Raw genomic sequence first — 20,717 nt, forward strand, 5'->3', positions numbered from 1 at the left:
CCCTGTTGCTCCCACTTTACTGTGCTCTCCTGATCCCAGTATTGTATCCTCCTGATCCCCCTCATACTGTGCAGTCCTGCGTCCTCCCTGTACTGTGCCTTCCGCCTCTCCATACTCTGCCCTTATGATCCCCTGTCTTTTGCTCTACTGACTTTTTATATTGTTTGGATATGTGTGTTGATTAGTCTTACATTTATGGCATGTTTTCTTCTTTTTTAAAATTGATTTTATTGAAAGTAGTAATAAATATATGTTTAATTCTATCAACTATCTGTAGCTTAAGTCTCGGGAGTAGGTGCATAAATTAGGGCAGACCAGTAGGGGCCCTAGTGCTTTGCTTTGCTCAGGGACCCTTTATACTATTAAGATGGCCCTGTAGGCTGGTATTGGCCACAGTGCACTATTTTGCCCAGGGGCCCTTGATGTTATTAAGATGGCCCTGGTATCCTGGACGGCCCCTGGTATGTACTATAAAAAAGCCCCCTACACATTTTAATATTATCTCTCCCAATAGGATTTGTATTTCTGTCCATCCCAGCTTGAGATTTCCGTACATTTTACAAGAAACAGGAAAACCATTTGAAATATGTCTCATTGCCACTGTAATAGTCAACATAGTGAATGCAAGCTTTGCTCAGATCAGTTGCATACCAGCATTTTAACACCTTCAGTATTCCTGTTCTTGGGTTATAATAAAAATTGTTGAAAGAGCTACGCACCTCCTCAGGCCATCCTGTCTCCAGAAAAGTCATTATGACGTAAGCAGATAGCCAAATTGTATCATTCAATTCCCCCTAATATAGAAGAAGTATCACAATTATTAAACTTGTACACACTTTCCCCCTTCTCTGTATAGATTGCTCTGGTCATATCTTGATCTATATATCAAGATACAAAAAATAATTCATCTTTTTCTTTTTTTTTTCACCTGTGATTAGCCAGTAAGTCTTTTCAACTTCCTTTAAAAGCTACCCAGCAAAAGTGGCAGTTAGAGGGTTGAAACTAACCATTCACCACTGACAGGAGTGCTTACAATGGTCAGCTTTTATTTATGTAAACCTTTAAAAAAACTGTTGCTTTAACTGCTTAAACCTCTTGTGTACCATTCTACATTTTTCAATGGTGGATCAGTGGCTGTTTATTTACCCAGTGCTGTTCATGAATGGCACTGGATAAACAGCCATTGGGTGGCCGATCCTCCAGGTGATTCCTGTAATGGTTGGGTATACAGAGACAGGCCCCTTTCACACTGGTACACTTCTGCCGCAATTTCCCAAGCAATTCCCCATTAAATCCTATGTAACTGTTCACACTGAAAGTGCACTGCGCTTTGAAGCGTCCTGCAAGCTGTATCTTTGGTGGCACCTTTCATTGTAAGTCAAAAGGGTATCAAAAGTGCATCAGTGTGAAAAGGCCCACACTGTACCCAGCCAATCCAAATAAATTGAACAAGTTTATTAAAACTCTTTTTATTACCAACACTGGGCAATTAAAAGGGCCATAAAGAAGCATTGGCCAATATTGAAACAGGACCCTGTTCTAAATAAAGTACTTCCTAGTGCGTCTAGAGTAGTATTCAGGAGAGCTAACAACGTAAAAAATACTGTTGCTCCCAGTGGTATTAGAGATAAGTGGGGCTTGGTACAGGACATTCCCACATTTCATAATTGAATAGGATCTTATAAATGTAAGTCCAGTAAATGTAAGTCTTGCCCTTTTATACATAATGGCCAAAAAACCTTCACAAGGAAGGATGGTAAGCTATTCCAAATCAAACAGTTTATTAGCTATGGAACACAATTTGTTGTATATGGCCTCAGGTGCCCATGTGGGCTTTACTATGTTAGAAGGACAGTGCGCATCATGCGCAAAAGATTTAGTGAACACCAGTGGTTTATAGAACAGAAAGGGGATAAGCATAATGTTCCCTGCCGTTTCTGTACTTTACATGTTGGGAGTACCCAGGGTTTAGAGCTCTTTGGTATAGAAGCTATCCCCATGTCAGTGCCTGAGGGTGAGAGATTTTCCAGACTCTGTCAGTGTGAGACATTTTGGATTTTCAAAGAATACAATGTCCCCTGAAGGGTTAAATGAGGAACTTGAAATCAATACCTTGATCTAATATTTACCAGTCAGTGTGTCAAAGCGGCAAGGTCCATCAGCCATGGCCATAGGTCGCATATCATGAGGTTAGGTTATGAGTTACACCAGAACACTCTGTTTGCATTTATTAAAATATTATATAATACTCATTATTATTTGTAAAATATTTATTAATATTTCTTAATGAAAGGGTTATTCCTGCATCATTTTTGGAGAGAAAGATATCCATATGCATGCTGTAAGTACACTATACAGTATTGCAAAAAGTATTGGGACGCCTGCCTTTACACGCACATGAATTTTAATGGCATCCCAGTCTTAGTCCGTAGGGTTCAATATTGAGTTGGCCCACCCTTTGCAGCTATAACAGCTTCAACTCTTCTGCGAAGGCTGTCCACAAGGTTTAGGAGTGTGTCTAAGGGAATGTTTGACCATTCTTCCAGAAGCGTATTTGTGAGGTCACTCCAGAGAACACGTCTCCACTGCTCTAGAGTCCAGGGACGATGTATTTTACACCACTGAATCCGACGCTTTGCATTGCACTTGGTGATGCAAGGCTTAGATGCAGCTGCTCGGCCATGGAAACCCATTCTATGATGCTCTCTACGGGGTCTTTAGCTATTGACTCTGCAGACAGTTGGCAACGTCTGCGCACTGTGCGCTTCAGCATGTGCTGAACCCGCTCTGTCATTTAACGTGACCTACCACTTCGTGGCTGAGTTGCTGTTGTTCCCAGTTGCTTCTACTGTGTTATAATATCACTAACAGTTGACTATGGAAAATTTAGTGACAAGGAAATTTCACAGATGGGCTTATTACACAGGTGGCAACCTATCACGGTACCACGCTTGAATTCACTGAGCTCCTGAGAGCGACTCATTCTTTCACAAATGTTTGTAGAAGCAGTCTGCATGCCTAGGTGCTTGATTTTATACACCTGTGGCCATGGAGGTAATTGGAACACCTGAATCCAAAGATTTGGAGGGATGTCCCAATACTTTTGTATACTGTATATGTTTTAGACCTATGCAGGGTCTGTTGCTAATTCTACTGTCGGTTGCTGTGGTCCCACCTTGGTCATCTTTGGAATTGCCCCTTTAAGGTTCCCTAGTAGGATCATACTGGCACTATATATAAGACTCCGGGTGACACAGGTGGGCGTGACTTGACAAAGGAGGCCACGCCTCAGAAACACATCATCATAGCAACCATGCTAATGTTTCCTCTTCCCTTCTCTTCATTCCCTCCTCCCTTCTCCTCCGAGCAGTGAGACGTACACATCAGGCGTGCGCCGGCTGGCCCGAGCGCATGCACAGTAGCAGTGGCATGCTCTGCCAAGCTGCAATAGGATCCAGGGGAGCTGTCACTAGCTCATTACACAGCTTATGTCACTGGTTTGAGAGAAGTAAAGGACGACCATTTTTCAGAAGTGCCTTATTTATGACTGTACTATGTGAGTGCAAGTGTTTTCATGATTTTAATCTTAATAAATGGAGTTACACTAGGGCGGCTGTGCGCTCTCTGTTACTTTTTCTTTTACTCAGATCTTATTCTGCCACCCTGCAGAGAAACTAGAGAGCTGCATTACCAATTTTTGTACTTGCAATACAAGTTCCAACCAGCCTGAGGGTTTGATAGAAGATCAGCGCAGTAGTGACTTTGTTGTAGGTTTCCTTGCTAGATTTTATTGTCATAGCATATCTGAACAAGCTGAAGTTAGAAGCTGATTGGTTACCATCCACAGCTGCACCAGCATCTAAGTGCACGCGTTTTATTAAATATCCCCCCATGTGTCATTTCTCTCTGCTGTTTAGTTCCTCTGCTATAAGCATGAATCACTTATGACAAGTTTTCATGATACCAATAGCAGAAAAGGTGAAAGGGGAGGGATCTCCAGGACACAGCCTGTGGTTGACAGCCACAACTCTGTTTCTGTGTCCCTTCCCTTCACTCAGCTCGCAGAGCACTTGTACAGTGTGTAACTGCAGCTCCCCACCCCCTGTTTTGTGAGTCTGAGAAATCTTTTTCATCTTTGAGCTGTAAAAGGATGTACAGGGCAAATTGCTGCAAATAAACAGGTACAACTTATGTAGGAGGATTTGTTTCACTTCTGTTTATCACCCGAGGCCAGTCATTTCACTGGGTATAGGTAAGGATTTAAAACACTTTAAATACCTCCAGACACCCAATATAACACTGTATTTGGTTTACCAGTGTGTAAAGTGTATGTGAACCCTAATAAGGAACATCTATTATTTGTTTCATTTTTGTCTGGTAGAAATACCACTGAACACATTTTGTTGTATCTGTTTAATCAGTGCCAACAATCCTTCAAGCCTCAATCCTTTACTTTATGCACTGCCCCTGTTGTTCTGTTAAAAGTTTGTTTTCAGATGTCCTTGTGGACTACAGAACAGCACCTCCCTATGTTATAAAGATGAGATGAGGAGGAGGTGTCCTGTAACTCTAACACACTTCTAGTCCTAGGAAGACAATGCTTCTACTCCACAGATACAGTACATTGAGTGAGCATTGTCACCATAGGATATGAAGTGTGTTGCTAACAGGATCGTCAGGTTAAAATAAAGAAAAAAAATACAATTTTCTTGGATTTAGATACAAAGGATAAGTTCACCTTTCCAGAAAACAAAATAAATGTTCATATGTTTTCTGTAAAAAAAATGTGTATTTATAATTTTTTCTTGATTACACCGGTGATCAGTGGTGCAATGCCAGGCATCTGCAGACAAGCCTTGCAGCTTTCTGCCCGTACCTCTTTACATGGGCAGTCTGTTAGAAAGCTGCAGGGCTGGTGAATGAACTATGAGAATGCTTATCAGCACTCTTGCAGTTCATTCAGAATCAGCTGCAGTGGCTGCATGGCCATGTTCTTTTCAAAAAGTGACAGTGGGTCCAGGGAAAAGATCTCACTGTCACACTGAACATGTTACTTGTTCCAAAAGATGAACCTAGCCTTTAATTTAATGTAATTTTTGGACAATCTAGGAATAAGAGGGAGTTTGCACTGCTCTACTGTTTTCAATTTATTACTGTACCAGTAAAGTTGTCCTGAAATGTTTCCCCCTATTTCCAAAACTTCCACTTGGTTGCTGGTTCTCCTTCAGCCATTTTCCTGCCTCCTCAATATATTTCTTATCCACAGTGATAAAAGGAGACGCTGCATGAAGAGACTTCATCACAAAAGCCGTCAGCCTTAGAAAATAGAAAATAAGAATATGCTTGATATAGAAAATAAGAATATGCTTGGTCACCCTGTGCTAATGGTTTACTATGAGTGCGTGCTAAACTTTACATGATGGAACTCATTGAACTTACCAGACATCACCATCTTCATCACTCTTCCCAAATGCGCTGAATGAAAAATCGTCTCGAAGAAAGTTCAGCTGTCTTTCATAACCTAGTAGGACAAGATAATCAAACTCAAATGAAATGGCAAGCTGGATTGAACATCTGAAATTTTAAAGGGGTCACTCTGAAATGCATTCTCCGCTCTATCCAATATGCACTATCACAGTGCATTATGAGAATGATGATTGGCCAAAGCAATGCACCTAACCACAGTTCAGGTGCAATGCTTTGGTTAATCACAGCACAATGCACTGTGAGAGCCATGATTGGCCAAAGTCACGGTGGCTTTGGCCAGTCATGGCTCATGTTTAAGTCCACACCCCACACCATATAAGGCTGCTTACACAGCAGCCTTATGCAGTGTGTTATGGACATTGTGGAAGACAGAGGGGAGAATACTCCCTGTCTTCCACCAAGCTGCTTGCCTATTGCAGATTCAGTCTTCCCAGCTTGGTGCAGGTCTACAATTTTGTTTCCGGTGTCCTTCGACAGCTCTTTGGTCTTCACCATAGTGGAGTTTGGAGTGTGACTGTTTGACGTTGTGGACAGGTGTCTTTTATACTGATAACAAGTTCAAACAGGTGCCATTGATACAGGTAATGAGTGCAGGACAGAGGAGCCTCTTAAAGAAGAAGGTACAGGTCTGTGAGAGCCAGAAATCTTGCTTGTTTGTAGGTGACCAAATACTTATTTTCCACCATAATTTGCAAATAAATTCTTTCCAAATCAGCCAATGTGATTGTCTGGATTTTTTTTCTCATTTTGTCTCTCATAGTTGAGGTCTACCTATGATGCCAATTACAGGCCTCTCTCATCTTTTTAAGTGGGAGAACTTGCACAATTGGTGGCTGACTAAATACTTTTTTGCCCCACTGTATATATAAACAACGCTTACTCACAGAAATGAAGAAAAACCCTCCGCCCACCAACCCATCCGCACCCTCCGAGCACTTGTCGCAATCTGACATTTGCTGGTCAGATGTAAACAATTGGGCGGAACCAGTGGTAGGTCTGGTATGGATTAGGGGGGAACCCAACGCTGTTTTTTTAAAAATAAAAATGTAATTATGAAAAAATGTCAGTAGATTCTATACATTGTACAGATGTGCAACTTTGCCGATATTTTAAGGGGACCCCCCAGGCATGATATTTACAGGAATTTTTCATTTTTTTGTTTACTTTAAGCAATGAAAAACGACTGCCTCTTTAAAAACAGTACTTTTTTGAAAAAAAAATGTTTCACCAATTCATGTCACTCAGGGCAGTCCCCAAGTCTCCATACCCCTTTAATGGCCAATAACTTGCATATAAGCCTTCAAAATGGGCACTTTTGAATGTACAAGTTCGAGTCCCGTAGACTTGCATTGAGTTTGAAGTTTCCGGTCGAATTTTCATTCGGTTTGAACGTTCGACCACAAACAACACGGGGATGTTTGGCCCATCACTAATGCTGTTAAGTTATGTTTTAGGGCTCAGGTGGAGGGTGGTGAATTGTTAGGATTAGGAACCCATCTGATGTAGGGGAGATGCAGAGCACTTGACTCTCTGTATCAAACATAATGTACTTTTCTCAATAATAGTTAGGTTTTTTTAATGCTCAGGTACACCTTTATATGTAAGTAGTAGAGTCACTAGAACAAGGCCAGCCCTATTTTATCGATGTATATACAGTGCTCAGCATAAATTTGTACACTCCTTTTGAAAAGTAGGATTTTAATCAATATCTCAATGAACACAAGAACAATTTCCAAAATTTTGACAAAACTGAGTTTATAGAACATTTGTTTAGCTCATTACATGAAAATAAGGTTAATAATATCTTAGATTACAAAATCTTCAGTTTTACCCAAATTAGTTGATGCAAAAATGAATACACCCCACAACAAAAACAACTACATCTAGCATTTTTTATGACCTCCATGATTTGTAAGGATAGCACCAAGTCTTCTCGGCATGGAATTAACAAGTTGGAACATATTGCAACATCTATCTTTTTCCATTCTTCAAGAATGACCTCTTTCAGAGCCTGGATGCTGGATGGAGAGTGATTCGCAACTTCAGAATTCCCCATAGGTGTTCGATTGGGAGACATACTTAGCCACTGAATCTTTTTCACCCTGTTCTTCTTCAGAAATGCAACAGTGGCCTTAGATGTGTGTTTTGGATCATTATCATGTTGGAAAAGTGCACAACGACCAAGGGCACAGAGTGATGGTAGCATCTTCTCTTTCAATATAGAGCAGTACATCTGTGAATTCATGATAACCATCAATGAAATGCAGCTCCCCGACATAAGCAGCACTCATGCAGCCCCACAGAAGGACACTACCACCACCATGTTTCACTGTAGGCACCATATATTTTTCTTTGAACTCCTCACCTTTGCAATGCCATACAGTTTTGAAGCCATCAGCTGCAAAAAATGTATCTTGGTCTCATCACTCTAGAGTACAGGGTCCCATTAGTCTTCTTCTTTTTCAGCATGGGCCCTAGCAAATTCTAGGCGGACTATTTTGTGCATGGGCTTTAGGAGAGGCTTCCCATGCATGCCATTCCTCTGCAGTGCATGCTGTATTGTGTCATGGGAAACAATCCCCCCAGTTTGGCCTTCTACTTCTTTTGCTAACTGCAGTGATTGTGCATGGCGATTTTCTCCAACCCTTCTCATCAGAAGACGAGTGTCGAGGTGTTAACTTCCGAAGGATGGCCTGTGAGATGGTTGCAGTTCCATCTTTGTTAAATTTTTGTTTCACTTTTGCTCCAGTATTCTGACTGATAAGTAAAGCTTTGCTGATCTTCTTGTAGCTTTCACCTTTCTTGTGTAAACAAATTATTTTCTTTCTCAGGCCTGGTGACATTTCTCTTCCATGTGGTGCCATTGCTGACAGCATGAAATTGGAAGGGGTTTTCTTTGATAAGTAATGCCCTTTTATAATCAACTGTCTGCTGGACACCTGTTTAATGAATAATTAGGCGCAACTGTAGTTGAATTCTTCTTAATTAGGATTTTGTTGTCTAAAATTCAGCCTTGCTCCTAAGACTTTCATTGGGGTGTATTCATTTTTGCAACATGGTCTTGAATGAGTTTGTTATAAAATATACTTTTTGTGTGTGCAAATTAACAAATCTTGTTTGCAATCAATGGTCCACATTTGTGGAGTATTTTGTAGTATAGTGTCCCATAGAAAATGTTGATGCTGAAAGGAAAGTGAAGGTTTTCTGATAAATCTGTTGGGGTGTACTCATTTATGCTGAGCACTGTAAATGCACATAACAATTGCCAACAAACTTAAGGATGTTGCTATATTAGCTAGTGCTATTACATGCTCTGCTGACAATTTTCTTTTTTTCTTTTATCTAAATGGCTATTTAACTCTTACTCACCACGTTTGATGTATTCATCTCCTATCTTCTTGATGTCCTCTGTCATTTGGTTTGTACTCTCCAGATAATCCTTCACAAGGATATTAAAAACAAACCTGGCCATATTCTGCTCCCCACAGCCATATGGGAGGGTTAGAAGCTGCTCAGTTCCCTGAAGTGCAGAACCTATTAGATCCCCTAAGGAACATATAGAATAACGGAGTGTATATAATATATTTAGTGTCTCCCTTATTAACCCCTCCACGCCTAAGGGTAAAACAAATCTTAATGCCTATGCACAATTTTGCAACGTTGACATGTGTTAGTAAAACCGTACATATCATCACAACTACTTTGTACATCCAGGTGGATTATACCTTGTTTTTTTCAGGAAAAATTGGGCTTTCATTTGGTGGTAAATGGTAATGGATATCTCCTAATTTTTTTTTATTATCAAAGGAAAACTGGCCCAAATTAGTAAAAAAAAATAATAATTTTTTTAAATTTAGCTGTGTGTTTCTTGTTACTATCATAACCTACCACCAAAGAACAACTGAAAATAAATTTTCCAGCTCTTGATGATTGCAGTGATACTATATATGTGTGTGTTATTTGTTGTTTGTACCTGTAGTACAGTCCAGAAACAATAGTGCACATTTTTGTTTTTTTTTTACCTAAAAACACACTGACACTGGCGCTAACTGACCCTGATACCAATTTAAAAAAAAACAAACCTGGACCTTTGACCCTGACCTTTTGACCTTGACCCAAACACTTACACTGGCACCGAACTAGATCAAACCTGATCTAGATATTATTTCTTTATTTTATTTTTAAATATTTACTTATCCTTTTTTTTTTTTAACAAAAATATTTTTTTCTCTATGCCAGGAGTTAGGAGTGTCAAACTGTCGGCCCTCCAGCTGTTGTGAAACTACAAGTCCCATCATGCCTCTGCCTTTGGGACTGTCAGTCTTGCAATGCCTCATGGGACTTGTACTTTGGCAACAGCTGGAGGGCCACCAGTTTGATACCTGTAAATTACAGAGATTAAGTGATCACTGTGATAGCCAATCAGAGGCTATCACAGCGATCATGTGACCCAGAATCGGGAGTCCCGGGTTCCGATTGTTAGAATGGGACCTGGGGCTCTTAGTGACACCCCGATCTTTGTGCTGGTAGTGTGCTGTGCAGCACACTCCCAGCAGAAAGACAAGTATGCAAATATGCGGCCTCACGGAAAAAAGCCCAGTTCTGTGAGGCCGCATATTTGTGTGACATCGGTGCAAAGGGGTTAAAAGACAGAAGCAATAACTAAGCCCCTATCTGGAATATGGTTAACTGAGGCACTGGATTTGATTCATCAATGAATCGTGGTTTGAGGAAGTCAAACAAATTAATATGCTGCTGAGGCCACACACAAACACAAAACAGGATTCCCCTTACACCGGAGGACCCAAAGTTTGAAAGCCACGTGTACAAAGCCCAAAGAGGTTGGCAAACAATTGAACTGAATGGCCAGCATATTGCTGCTGTTTTACTTCTGGCAGTTTATCACTTTGTTTCATTTTTCAAATAAATAAATTGTGGTGATGCTGCCATTTTTAGTTTTCCAAAGTCTTGGTAATATCTGAGCCTTGAAGAAGAATCATACTTCTTGGCCCTTGTGCTGGCTGTTTTGTATTGTCCCAATGAACAAACACCAATATTAAAAGGTTTTTGGATTCTCAGATTTTTGGTCTGGTGTTTATTTGGTCTTTGCAAACCCCTAATAAGGGCAGGCATCTGATTTTTGGTTGAATGGCTGAGAAGGAAGGGGAACATACAGGATTTTTTATACAAATGTATACCTTTTTTAATGAAAGTAATCATTTTTAGTTAAGTATATTTAAAAAATAACCCAAGACTGTTTTCAAGCCAGTGCATTTCAGTTGTGTATGCACTTGTTGGCATTGCTAAGTGCCCCCAGTAATTATGTCATTCAGAATTTGGAGTGGAGTCTTTTCAAGATGTTTTACCTGTCAACCTTGTCTGTCACCTGAATCCCTGCGGAGCTTTATTTCCTAAAGTAGTAAAAGTTCACCCTTCTGTGCTTATTCTAAAACGGCCTTTAGGGCTCTAAGGCTGGACGATTGTAGTCCATGGTAAAAATACCCATGCACTATCTAGTGTCTACATTTGCAGAGTCCCTAGAATTAATATATTATGTTAATTACAAAGACATAATGAAATTATAATGACAACTAGGCAAGAGATGGAACACAGTACATTAGCCATTGAGCCAAAGTGGCTTCGTCTATAATCCAGTATTAGTACCACCTAATGAGAAATGGACCACGATAGGTAAAATTACCCTTCAATAGGAAGCACTGCAGTAATTGGAGAATATGCAAAATTCAATAACCATGGTAACCAATCAGATTTTATCTTTCAGTGCCCTAAACTCTAAAGATGGTCACTGATGTTTTTTTCACTGCTTTGCTAAATAAGAATGAACGTCCTCAAAGTCTTCACACTTTTTATAGTAGGCACTATAACAGTAAAACATGTAATTCATTGTTTAAGATCATGTAGCAGTGTCCTGTCACATCAGTTTGTACATACAGTACTCTTTAAGAATTTGTCTTACCTACAACTGAGAACACAGCAGTTACTGAGTCAGGCACTGCTCCAGAAGGTGCTGGGATGAATATGGTCTCAGAAGAGAGATTAGCTGTGTACACAATGCAAGAACAATCATTAAGCCAACAATTACTTGCATAAAGCCAATTGCCAGGCAGATATAAAAGCAATCATTGGCAAGGTACCACAGTACCACTGGCAATAGTTGCTGTATCTGCCTGTGCCATAGCACCATGCTGACCTTCTAACACTGCCAGCATCTTGATAATAGGAGAAAGTAAAGGGATTATGCGATTTTATCCTTCATTATCAATCACAAGCTAGGAGGGTCCTCGATCTGGATGTGCTTTCTGACAGGAGTGCCTAGATTGTAAATCTGGCTGAAAAGAATTCCACATTTTTCATCAGGAAAAATATTTGCATAATTTGTAACACTCTTCGCAGGACACTACAGTAAAAAATCCCCACTGTGCCCACATTTTGGTTAAGTCATAAATTACTGGATGCAGAGTAGGGCTGTGGTGTCCTATGGAGTTCTCTCAGTATAATGCTGTAGAGTACATTCCAAGTTAGAAGGAGAGCCCTGTCACATAAATTGTCAAATTTGAGTTACAGATTTCCATATCCTGGCACTTTTTCCAGTTAAATAAAATAAATGGGACTTCATTTCCTTCAAAGTCCTGAAAAATTTGAAGTGCAAAACACATTTGTAAAGTAAATATAGGGGTCTATCAAGGCAGGTAAACAAGAAAGGGCAACCATAGGGTCATGCTGAGGCAGGCCAACAAGATAAGGGGAACCGTTAGGGTCTTAGTGAGGCAGACCAACAAGGTAAGGCAACCATTAAGGGTACACTGAGGCAGGTCAGAATGATAGGGCAACCATTAGGATCATATTGAGGCAGGCAAAAAAGATATACCATTAAAATTATACTGAGGCAGGCCAACAAGATGGGTAAACCATTAGGATCATACTGAGGCAAGGCAACAAGATAGGGCAACCATTAGGTCATACTGAGGCAGGCTAACAAGATAGGTCAACCATTAAGATCATACTGAGGCAAACCAAAAAGATAGGCAACCATTAGGGTCATACTGAGGCAGGCACACAAGATAAGTTAATCATTAGGGTCATAGTGAGGCAGGCCAAGAAGATAGGTTAATCATTAGGGTCATAGTGAAGCTTGCCCATGAGGTAAGACAACCATTAGGGTCATACTGAGGCAGCCCAGCAAGATAGGTTAATCATTAGGGTCATAGTGAGGCTTGCCCATGAGGTAAGACAACCATTAGGGTCATACTGAGGCAGTCCAACAAGATAGGTTAATCAGTAGGGTCATAGTGAGGCAGGCCCACGAGGTAAGACAACCATTAGGGTTATACTCAGGCAGTCCAACAAGATAGGTTAATCAGTAGGGTCATAGTGAGGCTTGCCCACGAGGTAAGACAACCATTAGGGTCATACTGAGGCAGTCCAACAAGATAGGTTAATCAGTAGGGTCATAGTGAGGCAGGCCCACGAGGTAAGACAAGCATTAGGGTCATACTCAGGCAGTCCAACAAGATAGGTTAATCATTAGGGTCATAGTGAAACAGGCCCACTAGGTAAGACAACCATTAAGGATATACTGAGGTAGGCCAACAAGATAGAGGAACCATAAGGAGTATATTGAGACAGGCCAACAAGAAAGGGCAATCATTAGGGTCATTCAGAGACAGGGCAAAAATTAGGGGTATACTGAGGCAGGACAGTAAGATAGGGCAACCATTAAAGCAGAACTGATGGTAAAATATTTTTAATAACGTAAGAGAGGGTCATAACTCCTGTCAGTATTTTTGCCATCTGTGTCAAAGGGAGGTAATACATGGTTTTCACCAGGGTACCCAAAGCTAATGTCCCCACTGGAAGATTTCCATTCCATTACTATTCTGGCGATAGCACAACATTTGCGATTTTCTATTATTTTCACTTTTGATGATGAAAAGAACAAATAGGGAGGGTGGGGCAGGACAGGTAGCAGCAAAACCTGAGAGGAGTTCTAATCCATCTCCATCTCTATCCAAAGAGAAAAAAAATGCCTTTAGTTAAGGCATGGACAATGAGTAAATGCGCTAAGGTAGACCTAAGGGAACTGCATGTGGTGCAATATCAACCAGGGACATACTATTAGCAACAGGGGTACAAGGGAATAATCTACATGTCTCTGCATGTACTCTGTCTTAAATACAGCTCAATAGGCAGCAAATCAATATCTCTTAAACTAAAATAATTTACAGATAAATATATTCTTCTTTTTTAACCAAGCAATAACATTCAAATATTACGTTGTGTAAGCAGAACACATTAGAATCCATTGTTTGCACATATTTGCCATTACAGTAATATACATTGTCTCAGTATGGATCTGTCCAAGGTGCTGGACACTTTAGCACTTTATTAGGAAGGAAAAATCCCTATCATTAAAATGTAATACTGTACCTTCACCACATAGAATGGAATTGTGTGACTTCTCCACTGGCACACCCTCTGCCTGCACAATATGAATAAATATAATTTTGTTAATAAAGAATGGTTTCAGATTTATAAACACTTCAGCCTATTTTTAATTTCTGCATAGCCTTACTTAGTTGAAGTGACACTAAACAATACCCTCGATGTCCCTATTCTTCAAAAATAGTCTATGCACATCTACTACTTAATGGCCCTGTAACCACTTTTTTCATAATGTTGTTTCTTAGGCTGCTTTCACACTGAGAAGTTTTTCAAGCGTTTTTGCATTAAAAAAAAAATGCCTGAAAAGCTCTAGAAAACTGTTTCCCTGTAGTATGTGAATGTATACGGTGTAAAAACTCCAGATTGCAGCACCTTTGGGGCATGTTTGGGGAGTTAAAAAAAAGTCCCAAACAATCAATGGGACGCCTGAAAAGTGCCTTAAAAATGCTTCAAAAACACCTCTGAGGAGCATTTTTGAAGCAGTTTTTAAGTCACGTGTCCTTTAAAAATGCCCAGAAAGCATGGTAAAAACACGGTAAAAAATGTGTTTTTGCGGTGGATCAGTGTGAAAGTAGCCTTACTGTGTTTTTCTGCATCCTTGTAACGTCGTCTATGATCACCCGAGCCTCTCCTTTTCCCTCTCACTTCTGCAAGAGAGGGTTTCTACATTCCTACATACGGTGGGACAATGGAGAATGAACATAGCCACACTCCAACAGGAAGTCAAATCACAGCAGCAAAAAAACCCCAAAACAATAAATTGTAGATTTGAAGGAGGCTGGGAGCAATAGAAAGACTTTTTTGAGTTACGAATACGTACTTGAACATTTTTTAAACCAATTGACCAATTAGTTTAGTGTCACTTTAAATATCAAATAAAGTTAATTTTTTTAATGCATCAGCTGTATTAACATAGATTTCTTCTATTGGAGGGTCAGAAAGCTGATACTACAAAACAGGGGTGGACTAACAACTCATGGGGCCCCTGGGCAATAGGGAATCATGGGCCCCCTGTGTCCTTGCCCAAACTCAAAAAAGCCTATGAAAAAGGTACCAGGGGCATCTCATGGGGCCCCCTACTGACCCCGGGCCCTCGGGCAGTGCCCGAGTTTCCAAATGGTCAGTCCGCCCCTGCTACAAAAGTCTAAAACATAGCAGCATAATCTGTGAAGATGAAACAGACGCTACACATGTCTAGGACAAAGTAAGGCAGAAACAGCTTTTATTTTAAACTGTTTGGTGTATATCACTAAGAGTCACCTTAATCATCACGGTCTTCACAACGGTATCAGAAGTTCCAGTGTCTGGGACGATTGGCTGCTCTCCATCGCACTGTTCCAATGTAGGAATGGCTTGTACATTGACCACAATTTCTGCAGAACCTTGACAGATCAAATCAATTGTTTTACAGCCAATCCAGAGCCAATCCTCTCCTGCTGCCATATTTACAGTACTTTGTATGGCTATAGCTGATATCCCTTTGAAGTTAAAGTTGGACTCCAATAGCTAAATATATAGTTAAAATACCGTGAACTGGCTTCTCTGTCAAAGAATTTGCAATTCTGTGTAGCCACTTTTATGATTCATACGCCTCGGCTAGAGAGCACAGCCAGGAATGTGATACCACTGTTAGCATTAAAGTGATATCAAAGGTTGTTTTGTTTTTTTTTGTTAAAATAAAACAGAGGTTATACTTACCTGCTCTGTGCAACGTTATTGCACAGAGCAGTCCAGATCCTCCTCCTTGGCAGTCGCTTGCTGGTGCTGTCCACTCCTTCCTCCTTTGGATGCCTCCTTTGCAATCTGGGTGCTATAGAGCCACCTGTGCATGTGTGCTCCCAAGCTGAGCCATGTGTGTCCATAGATATATACAACACTGGTAAGCCCCACCTCCCTTCTCTCCTCACAGGAGTTTAACTGACAGCAGCAGGAGCCTATGGCTCACTCTGCACTCAGTATCCCCTGGAGTGGTGACAGGAGTCAGGTAAGTGTTCAGGGATGGGGGTGGGTAGGACAAATAGTGGGACATTTTTTTACCTTATTGCAGAGAATGCATTATGGCAAAAAAAACTGATTTTGGAACCACTCTAAGGGCTCGTTCACACTTGGCTGTTTTACCAACGCTTGCCAAATGCCCCTATAGCGTTTGGCAAGCGTTGGTCCGGTGTTTGCAGAGCTTTTTTAATGCTTCGCAAACGCCGCATGCGCGGTTTAGCGGTAGTTGCTAGGTGTTTGCCGAGCATTAAAAACGCCCCGCAAACGCCTATAATGAAGTTTCAATAGTGTTACCGCTCCGCAAACGCCGGCCGGGCGTTTGCGGAGTGGCACCATAGGCTAGAATAGGAGGCTTTAACACCTCCTGACTCGACCAGAGGCGTCCATTTTGCCGCGACGCTACCGCTCCCATTAGAACAGCACCATGTGCTGCAATGTGCAGAATTGGCAGAGGCGTTTGGGAAGCGGTAATTTTTTTAGCAACATTTCAGGGAAATGTAAAAACTCTAAGCCTAGGTTCACACTATGAATCACATATGAATTGCATTGGAACCGCACAACACTCCTGTACAATTCACATATGATTCTGTGTGGTGAGATTTGAGCCCATTCATTTTGAATGGCTAAAACTGCACCGCATCTGCACCAAAATAGCGTATGCAGAAATTTTGGGAACGCAATGTAACTGGATCGCATGGTTGTTTTGTACCATGCAATCCAGTGCAGACAAACACACTGCATTTTCGACCTACATTTGGGGTGCTGTTAAGATTGCACTGGCACCCCCTGCAGATTGCAAGGGCAGTGCGATTTGAAAGCAGTGTGGGAACTGTTCATAGATTGCAGGGTTTCCCGCACTGCATTCTAGTGTAAACTGAGGATAAATGTGCTCATCCCTACACAGGACCAGTCCTTAAATACAAAGTCACAATGAAGAATGATACTTAGGTTCCAGTTGTGTTCATTGGAGGATATTTACCCATTTGCAGAGCTTGTGCTTCCCAGGATAGCACTAGAGTCTTTTCGGGGTACAGACACTGAGGGGTGGTGCATGTAGAACATTCATTCACCTTTAGCTCAGGAAGATTCTGGAGACTGACTTTTACCTGCAGGTGGGGTTAAAGGGTTCTTTTAGTGTCACCAAGTTTTTCAGAATGATTGCAAAAAAATCTTCACTAAAGATAGTACTGTATGTCCTGTAGATGCACACTTGCAAAAGCATTTTTGAAGCTTTTGATTTGCATCAGCAATTGGGTTGCATTGGCAGGTTATACTATATGATCTCTGTTGTGAATGTCAACACAATAAACACAACACCTCAAAAGAACATGCAACTTTCCCTTCCAGTGTTTAGCAAAAGACATGCAAATTAGGGTTGGATTTTCCATGAATTAACAATAGAAACTAATTTTTGTAAAGTGACTGCACAGTACAATGCTGGAGGCTTGGTGCAGGATATATAGGTATGGGGCTTTCAGCAGCAAAAAGAAAGTCAAGTTTTCCAACAAGCATCCCACCCAAAATATCGCCTATTGCTATCATTTATCATCACCGTACCTAACACTCAATCTCTCTGTCCCTCAAACCTTAACACTACACCCCCTAAAATTAGCACTTAACACTTAGGGGTCTATTAATGAAACATTCATTGGAAGAATGCCACACACATTCATGCATGTTGCACAAATTTTGGCAGTAATTTCTTTAAAAAAGTAATTCATATAATCAGGGCCGTGGACAAGGGGGTACCACCAGTCCTCCTCTATGGGGCCCAGGCCAGCAGGGGGGCCCAGGCAGCTGGGTGAATCAGATGTGGGCAGGGAAGGTGATCGGCACGGCAGGGGGCAATTACTGGATCTGATCCCCTGTATGGTTCTCTCTGCAGCAGCTGAAAGCTGGCTTTTTCTCTCACTTTATCTGCTGCAGAGAGAGCCATACAGGGGATCGGTTCCAGTAATTGCCTCCCATCAACACCCATGACCCTCCCCATGTACCATACATTTTCCCCTTCTGCCAAGGCCCCCCAGCAGTGCTAACGGCCCTCCTCCTCTCCTTTCCACCGGCAGCTGCAAGCACACAACAGGATCCCTCAGGATGGAGAGTGGGGGAAGGGTCCTGTATATATGTCACATTTACCAGCCTCCTTTCTTTAATGACCTCAGTGAGTGATCAGTACCTATCACGCACTGTGTTCATTCATAACTGAAGCATGGTAAGCATTTTTTTTCTTTTTTTGGGGGGGGGGCCTGTCAGGTTGGCTGTATGGGGGCCCCATGGTTTCTAACAGCAGCCCTGCCTATAATTGTCAGTCCTATCAAAAGGCCAAAATTCAGTATTTCAGTTTTCTGAAATCTCTATGAGAAAATATACCACACTTTAACCACTAGATGAAGCTGACGATTATAGAAATTAATCTTTGAGAGAAATTACAGCCAAAATGTGAGCAGCATGTACAAATGTGAGTGGCATTCATCCAACAAATGTTTTATAAATAGATTCATTATAGTTGTTTTTTAGCTAAAAAATAAAACAATTGAATTAAAATAAATAGCCCAGACAGAGAGGGGTTTATTTACTAAAGCTGGAGAGTCCAAAATCAGACTCACTTCTGCATAGAAACCAATCAGCTTCCAGGTTTCATTGCCAAAGCTTCATTGAACAAGCTGAGGTTAGAAGCTGATTGGTTTCTATGCAGAAGGGAGTCTGATTTTGGACTCTCCAGCTTTAGTAAATAAACCCCAGAGTGTCTGTGTGTCTGTAAAGCAGCTGTGTCTGCATCCAATGAGGGCTAGTTCAAACCAGAACACGTGCATATGAGCGCTAGCTTTTTTGTGTGTCCGGCAATTCAGTTCAATGAGCTGCCAAACGCACGATAATACGCAAAAAGTAGGGTAGGTGGTACCATGCTGTTTGGTGGCCGCAAACACACGGCGTTTGCTAGATGTGTTTGGGGTGCCATTAAGAGTTAATGGCACCCACTTTCATCCAGCCAGGGCAGCGTGTTCCCATGCAGTGTGGGAAATGTACACAAAAATGCATCTTTCCAACACTGCATTCTGGTGTGAATGGACCCTTACATGGGCTGCCTGCACACAGCCCCAGGAGGCTCCATCTACATAAACAAACCCCTCATACAAGCTGTACAGGGCTCAGCACCCATGTGAACAAGGCCTAAGGCTCCTTTTTCTGGTGTGTTAGCTTTGTGAATTGAATTTTGATACGACCAGTGCCCTATGTCCAGTGTCTGACTATCTCTGACTATTAAAAAGACGTGAACATTTAAGTGTACTTACCATCATTGGCTTAGTTAGGTAGTTGAATACAGAAGCTTTGACTGAGAATATCTCTTCTCGGACTACAGAATAGGGATGAGTTATGACTACAAAGAAAGGCTGGAAGGCTCGCAAGGAGGTGGTATTGGCAATACCCAGGCCTTTATCTCCCATACAAAATGCTGTGGCTTTCCACTCAGTAATGGAATCAGGAACTTGGACTTTTATATCAGCCTGACCAGATGTTCTGATATGAAATGATAACAAAGAGAGAGCAAACTAATGTTTAATAGAGGCAAAAGACATGATCTGGTGCACTGAATGGCCCTCCAAATACATACACTAGGATATAGTGGTTTTTTCCATTAGATCTGTTTTTTTTTTTTACAAGAATATTTATTGGGTTTTAACGAGTTAAAACAATAGCAAAATGGTGAGGCGGTTATGACATCAATGTTACATCATTTCTAATCAAAGATATAATGGTACGGCAATAAAAATAAAATGACCTTAGCATGATGGTAGCAATTAGAAAAAGGCATTGATACAATACTAAGGTATCGAGGTTGGGTTGGTTAGTAGCGAAGAAAGTAGTATGAAAAAGTGGTAGATAAGAAGTTTGTGTGTAGATAGGGTAAAAGTAATAGCTAGTGACAATTATGTAATCCAGGTTTGTTTTCATGTCGTGGATTGTCAGTAAATGATGTGGAATAGTAAGGTGTACGTATATGTCATCTGATGCCCACCAATAATAAGTCCAAAAGAAGAGAAAGAGGGGGAATTGTCAAGGAGTTTGGGGGTTGGGAGTAGGGGAAGATGATAAAGGGGAAGTAAAGTAGGAAAAGAGATGATAGGAGAGGGGGGAGAGCGTGAACAGACTTGGTAATCAGCGTTGAGGAGAATGTGGGAGAATGTTAATAAGATGGTGTGGCAGCTGGATTCAAGGAACATAAAGAAGTAGAAAGAAAGAATTTTACCCGGGGGGCCTAAGTAGACTGGAGAGAGATGAAAGACTGAGGGGGAAGCATAACAGGGAGAGGAAAATCCGTGAGTAGTAGTGAGTAGTAAGTAACTGGTGGCCAGCAAGTAGTAATCACCAGTCAATAACTATGGGTTCCACCATGCGTAATGTGTAGAGAGTGCCACCCTCCAAATGCCTGATGTGAGTCTGCGTTGCGGTGATAATGTCAAGCGTGTATATAAGCCTAAGTCAAGGAGTAAATAAATAAGTAAATAACTAAATAAGTAAAGGGTCAAGATGAAGTTGAGGTGAGGAAGAAAAGGGAGTATATGGCAGAAGAGGAGAAGATCAGTGACAATAAATAGATCTGTTTTTTAACCAGCAGATGGAACTTAATGGGCACAGGGGGCCAAACAGCATGAAAAAGGAGTATGTTTATGTGGCCAGGAGGCATCAGGGAGTGACAGGTGTTTGTGTACAATTGCATGTACAAATCAATGACAGGCTGCAACTGTACACATATTACTGCACAGCCAGAG

At 41.2% G+C, this 20,717-nt stretch overlaps 1 protein-coding gene across 1 annotated transcript in view; it reads right to left on the reverse strand.

The window, feature by feature from the left end:
* Positions 1-20,717, reverse strand: part of LOC149451736 (alpha-2-macroglobulin-like protein 1) — a 147,929-nt gene that overhangs the window by 73,198 nt on the left and 54,014 nt on the right. The window contains exons 19-27 of the mRNA XM_089690334.1: positions 19,239-19,464; positions 16,925-17,051; positions 15,211-15,332; positions 13,936-13,987; positions 11,465-11,548; positions 8,857-9,033; positions 5,440-5,521; positions 5,160-5,316; positions 720-794 (exon numbers count right to left, since the gene is read on the reverse strand). Of these exons, the coding sequence (XP_089546460.1) occupies positions 720-794; positions 5,160-5,316; positions 5,440-5,521; positions 8,857-9,033; positions 11,465-11,548; positions 13,936-13,987; positions 15,211-15,332; positions 16,925-17,051; positions 19,239-19,464 (1,102 nt within the window). The remainder of the gene's footprint in view (positions 1-719; positions 795-5,159; positions 5,317-5,439; positions 5,522-8,856; positions 9,034-11,464; positions 11,549-13,935; positions 13,988-15,210; positions 15,333-16,924; positions 17,052-19,238; positions 19,465-20,717) is intronic.

Source organism: Staurois parvus, unplaced genomic scaffold (genome assembly GCF_062004578.1).
Source record: "Staurois parvus isolate SC_StPar_1 unplaced genomic scaffold, SC_StPar_1.0 ptg000525l, whole genome shotgun sequence".
In the NCBI taxonomy this organism is placed as follows: Eukaryota; Metazoa; Chordata; class Amphibia; order Anura; family Ranidae; genus Staurois; species Staurois parvus.